Source organism: Coregonus clupeaformis, chromosome 17, assembly GCF_020615455.1.
Source record: "Coregonus clupeaformis isolate EN_2021a chromosome 17, ASM2061545v1, whole genome shotgun sequence".
Lineage (NCBI taxonomy): Eukaryota > Metazoa > Chordata > Actinopteri > Salmoniformes > Salmonidae > Coregonus > Coregonus clupeaformis.
Window position 1 is genome coordinate 61,087,755 of NC_059208.1, and position 6,000 is coordinate 61,093,754.

The 6,000-nt window shown below is 48.3% G+C and overlaps 1 protein-coding gene across 1 annotated transcript in view; it reads left to right on the forward strand.

Moving 5' to 3' along the window:
• hpcal4 (hippocalcin like 4) overlaps positions 1–5,427 on the forward strand; it is a 57,752-nt gene extending 52,325 nt beyond the window's left edge. Inside the window, exons 3-5 of the mRNA XM_041902011.1 lie at positions 4,715–4,833; positions 4,958–5,054; positions 5,230–5,427. Of these exons, the coding sequence (XP_041757945.1) occupies positions 4,715–4,833; positions 4,958–5,054; positions 5,230–5,427 (414 nt within the window). The remainder of the gene's footprint in view (positions 1–4,714; positions 4,834–4,957; positions 5,055–5,229) is intronic.
• Positions 5,428–6,000: the final 573 nt, after the last annotated feature.

Here is a 6,000-nt window from a genome sequence, read left to right on the forward strand (position 1 = left end):
AACTCAGTTTTTAACAATTCCTGACATTTAATCCTAGTAAAAATTCCCTGAGTCAGGTTTGTAGGCCTCCTTGCTCGCACACGCTTTTTCAGTTCTGCCCACACATTTTCTATAGGATTGAGGTCAGGGCTTTGTGATGGCCACTCCAATACCTTGACTTTGTTGTCCTTAAGCAGTTTTGCCACAACTTTGGAAGTATGCTTGGGGTCAATGTCCATTTGGAAGACCCATTTGCGAACAAGCTATAACTTCCTGACTGATGTCTTGAGATGATGCTTCAATATATCCACATACATTTCCTTTCTCATGATGCCATCTATGTTGTGAAGTGCACCAGTACATCCTGCAGCAAAGCACCCCCACAGCATGATGCTGCCACCCCCGTGCTTTACGGTTGGGATGGTGTTCTTCGGCTTGCAAGCAACCCCCCTTTTTCCTCCAAACATAACGATGGTCATTATGGCCAAACTGTTCTATTTTTGTTTCATCAGACCAGAGGACATTTCTCCAAAAAGTACAATATTTGTCCCCATGTGCAGTTGCAAACCGTAGTCTGGCTTTTTATGGCGGTTTTGGAGCAGTGGCTTCTTCCTTGCTGAGCGGCCTTTCAGGTTATGACGATATAGGACTTGTTTTACTGTGGATATAAATCATTTTGTACCTGTTTCCTCCAGAATCTTCACAACGTCCATTGCTGTTGTTCTGGGATTGATTTGCACTTTTTGCACCAAAGTACGTTCATCTCCAGTAGACAGAACGCGTCTATTGTTTGTACAGATGAATGTGGTACCTTCAGGCGTTTGGAAATAGTCTTTTTGCTGAGGTCTTGCTGATTTCTTTAGATTTTCACATGATTTCAAGCAAAGAGGTACTGAGTTTGAAGGTAGCCCTTGAAATACATCCACAGGTACACCTCCAATTGACTCAAATGGTGTCAATTAGCCTATCAGAAGCTTCTAAAGCCATGACATCATTTTCTGGAATTTTTCAAGCTGTTTAAAGGCACAGTCAACTTAGTGTATGTAAACTTCTGACCCACTGGAATTGTGATACAGTGAATTATAAGTTAAATAATCTGTCTGTAAATAATTGTTGGAAAAATTACTTGTGTCATGCACGAAGTAGATGTCCTAACTGACTTTCCAAAACTATAGTTTGTTAACAAGAAATTTGTGGAGTGGTTGAAAACCGAGTTTTAATGACTCCAACCTAAGTGTATGTAAACTTTTCACTTCAACTGTACTCATGTTTTGTAGACTTCAAGAAAGCATTTGATTCAATTTGGCACAAAGGTATTTTTTATAAACTAATAGAATGTGGTATTGGAGGGAAAACATATGATGTTATTAAATCAATGTACACTAAAAACAAATGTGCATTTAAAATTGGCAACAAGCAGGCCTCCCGAGTGGCGCAGCTGTCAAAGGCACTGCATCTCTGTGTTGTGGCATCATCGATCTCAGGCTTTGTCACTACCGGCCGTGACCGGGAGTCCCATAGGGCAGTGCACAATTGGCCCAGCGTCGTCTGGGTTAGGGGAGCGTTTGGCTGGGGGGGTTTTACTTGGCTCATCGCGCTCTAGCGACTCCTTGTGGCGGGCCGGGTGCCTGCAGACTGACTTCGGTCGTCAGTTGAACAGTGTTTCTTCTGACACATTGGTTCAGCTGGCTTCCGGGTCAAGCGAGCGGGTGTTAAGGAGCATGGCTTGGCGGGTCATGTTTTGGAGGACACATGACTTGACCTTCGCCTCTGCCGAGCTCGTTGGGGAGTTGCAGTGATGAGACAAGATCATAATCATGAAAAAATGGGGCTGAAAAAAATTATTATAAAAAAAGAAAATGGTAACAAGCAGACTTCTTCTCTCAGGGACGTGGAGTGAAACAGGGCTGCTCAACAAGTCCAACACTATTAATGAATTGGCAAAAACATTAGAAGAATATGCAGCACCTGGTCTCACCCTACACAACACTGAAATCAAGTGTCTGCTGTACGCAGATGACCTGGTGACCTGTCTCCCACTAAGGAGGGTGGGTACGGGGCAACAGAAGACGAACAGCAGAGGGGGCTAATGATCTTGGAGATGTGTAAAGGGCCAATAAGTTTGCGGGGCTCCACCTGGAGGGGCAGATCTCAGGTGGACAGCCATACCTTTTGCCCGAGACGATACCGCGGAGCGGGGGGTTCCGGTGGCGTTCCGCTTGTCATCGATACCTGTAGGTGGTCTTGAGAAGAGCCGACCGGGCTCTCTTCCAGGTACAACGACAGCTGTGGACAAACATGCCGACCTCTTCCTGGGCCGAGGGTATGCCGACCTCTTCCTGGGCCGAGGGTATGCTGACCTCTTCCTGGGCCGAGGGTATGCCGACCTCTTCCTGGGCCGAGGGTATGCCGACCTCTTCCTCTTGCTCCAGGGGCTGATAACCCAGGGAACCCTCAAAGGGTGAAAGACCCATGGCAGAGCAGGGAAGGGTGTCTCGGGCGTATTCGACCCACACTAGTTGCTGGCTCCAGGTGATGGGGTTGGCGGAGACCAGGCAGCGCAAAGTCGTCTCCAGGTCTTGGTTGGCTCGCTCTGACTGGCCGTTGGACTGAGGGTGGAAGCCGGAGGACAGGCTGGCCGACGACCAAATGAGTGTGCAGAACGCTTTCCAGAACCGGGACGAGAACTGAGGACTCCGGTCAAAGACCATGACCAATGGGAGTCCATGGACCCGGAAGACGTGCTGCAACATGAGCTGGGCTGTCCCTTTGGCGGAGGGTAGCTTGGGGGAGAGGAATGAAGTGGGCGGCTTTGGAAAACCGGTCCACAACTGTCAGGAATGGCGGTGTTGCCATCAGACGGGGGAAGACCCGTAACAAAGTCCAGGGATATGTGAGACCAGGGATATGTGAGACCAGGGACGGTGAGGAAAAGGCAGAGGTTGGAGGAGACCAGCCGGAGCTTGCCGAGGAGACTAGTTCTTCGGACAGATCATGCAGGCGGCGATGAACACGGAGACGTCAGGAACCATGATAGGCCACCAAAAGCTGGTCCAAGTCTGCTTGGTCAGTCATGGCCAGTTCGTACTACCACGTTTCAGGAGAAGACCCAGATGCAGACAGTGTTGAAGTAACAAAAGAGTATTACAAAAACAGAAGGCAGGCAAACGACAGGTCAAGGGCAGGCAGAGGTCAGTAATCCAGATCAGAGTCCAAAAGGTACATAACGGCAGGCAGTCTCAGGGTCAGGGCAGGCAGAGGTCAATAATCCAGGGTGGTGTGACAAGGTACAGAACGGCAGGCAGGCTCAGGGTCAGGGCAGGCAGAGGTCAGTAATCCAGGGTGGTGTGAAAAGGTACAGAACGGCAGGCAGGCTCAGGGTCAGAGAAGGCAGAGGTCAATAATCCAGGGTGGTGTGACAAGGTACAGAACGGCAGGCAGGCTCAGGGTCAGGGCAGGCAGAGGTCAATAATCCAGGGTGGTGTGACAAGGTACAGAACGGCAGGCAGGCTCAGGGTCAGGGCAGGCAGAATGGTCAAAACCAGGGAAACTAGAAAACAGGAACTTGAGAAAGCCAGGAGCAAGGGGAAAAATGCTTTTAGGCTTGACGAAACAAAACGAACTGGCAACAGACAAACAGAGAACACAGGTATAAATACACTGGGGATAATGGGGAAGATGGGCGACACCTGGAGGGGGGTGGAGACAATCACAAAGACAGGTGAAACAGATCAGGGTGTGACAGGTACAATTTAATGTCAATAATATTTCCCATTTTGTTTGGGCTTTCATATCATGCCATGTGGCTTCTCAGTCATGTTGAGACTGGTCTACTACTATTGCTTTAATGTATTGTTATTCTCATTAATATTGTTGTTGTAGTTGCTGTTAATGGTAATCCCATTTTCACTACTACTATTATTATTGATGGCTTACTGCTTACTGTTATATGTATACTTTGACAATGTAAGTCATTTAACTTGCCATGTCAATAAAGTCTTCAGAATTGAAATGTAATTGAATTGAGAGAGAGAGGGAGGGAGGGAGGGAGGGAGGGAGGGATGGAGGGAGGGAGGGGGGGAGGAGAGGGTTGAAGAGGAAGTAACAGTAAATAGGGGAGAAGAGGGGTGAGGGGGAGAGGGGGGAGAGAGACAGAGAGAGGGGGAGAAGAGGGGTGAGGGGGAGAGAGAGAGAGACAGAGAGGTGAGGGGGGAGAGAGAGAGAGACAGAGAGAGGGGGGAGAAGAGGGGTGAGGGGGGAGAGAGAGAGAGAGAGACAGAGAGAGGGGGAGAAGAGGGGTGAGGAGAGGGAGAGAGAGAGAGAGAGAGAGAGAGAGAGAGAGAGAGAGAGAGAGAGAGAGAGAGAGAGAGAGAGAGAGAGAGAGAGAGAGAGAGAGAGAGAGAGAGAGAGAGAGAGAGAGAGAGAGAGAGAAAGGGGTGACGGGAGAGAGGGGAGAGAGAGACAGAGAGAGGGGGAGAAGAGGGGTGAGGGGGAGAGAGAGAGAGAGAGAGAGACAGAGAGAGGGGGAGAAGAGGGGTGAGGGGAGAGGGGGAGAGAGAGAGACAGAGAGACAGAGAGAGGGGGAGAAGAGGGGTGAGGGGGAGAGAGAGAGGAGAAAGGAATGAGAACAGTGGTAAATGGGCTTCCTAAAGCTTTCCCAGAAACTAGTTTGGAGGGATTTATGACATTATCCAGTGACCTACGTTACATTTCTTGATCTCTTTTTCTCACCCAGTTCTTTCCGTATGGCGATGCGTCGAAGTTCGCCCAGCACGCCTTCCGGACCTTCGATAAGAACGGTGACGGGACCATCGACTTCCGAGAGTTTATCTGTGCTCTGTCAATCACCTCAAGGTACGTTTCATAACACACACATACACACACACACACACACACACACACACACGCACACGCACACGCACACACACACACACACACTTGCATGTTTATGTTTGACAGTTCTCTCCATCACCTCTAGGGGGAGCTTTGAGCAGAAACTAAACTGGGCCTTCAACATGTATGACTTAGACGGAGACGGCAAGATCACACGCATGGAGATGCTGGAGATCATAGAGGTGTGTGTGTTTCTGTGTGTGTGAGTCTGTGTGTGTTTGAGTGTGCTTGTCTGCATACTTGTGTTTTGTGTGTGTCTGTCTGATGACTCACTGTCTGTGTCTCCAACGAATGCCCCATCCCATCTTTACTGACCACCTTCTCTCTTTCCTCTCTCTCTCTCTCTCTGTTTCCTAGGCGATCTATAAGATGGTTGGCACTGTGATAATGATGCGTATGAACGAGGACGGGCTGACTCCCCAGCAGCGCGTGGATAAGATCTTCTCCAAGATGGATAAAGATCACAACGATGAGATCACACTGGAGGAGTTCAAAGAGGCAGCCAAGAGTGATCCCTCCATCGTCCTACTGCTGCAGTGTGACATGCAGAAATAGAGGAGGGAGGGAGGGAGGGAGGGAGGGAGGGAGGGAGGGAGGGAGGGAGGGAGGGAAACGGGATGGAAAGGCAGTGTAGGATCTGCAGAAGTTGGGATGGAGAAAGGGGTGAGGGAGGGAACAGATGAGGGGAGGTAGAGATGGAGGAGAGCAGGGTGGAGAAAAATTGAAGGAGATTAAGAATAGGAGATACATTTAAAGGAGATGAAGGTTAGGAGATACATTTAAAGCAGATGAAGGTTAGGAGATACATTTAAAGCAGATGAAGGTTAGGAGATACATTTAAAGCAGATGAAAGTTAGGAGATACATTTGAAGCAGATGAAGGTTAGGAGATACATTTAAAGCAGATGAAGGTTAGGAGATACATTTAAAGCAGATGAAGGTTAGGAGATACATTTAAAGCAGATGAAAGTTAGGAGATACATTTGAAGCAGATGAAGGTTAGGAGATACATTTAAAGCAGATGAAGGTTAGGAGATACATTTAAAGCAGATGAAGGTTAGGAGATACATTTTAAGCAGATGAAGGTTAAGAGATACATTTAAAGTAGATGAAGGTTAGGATATAAATT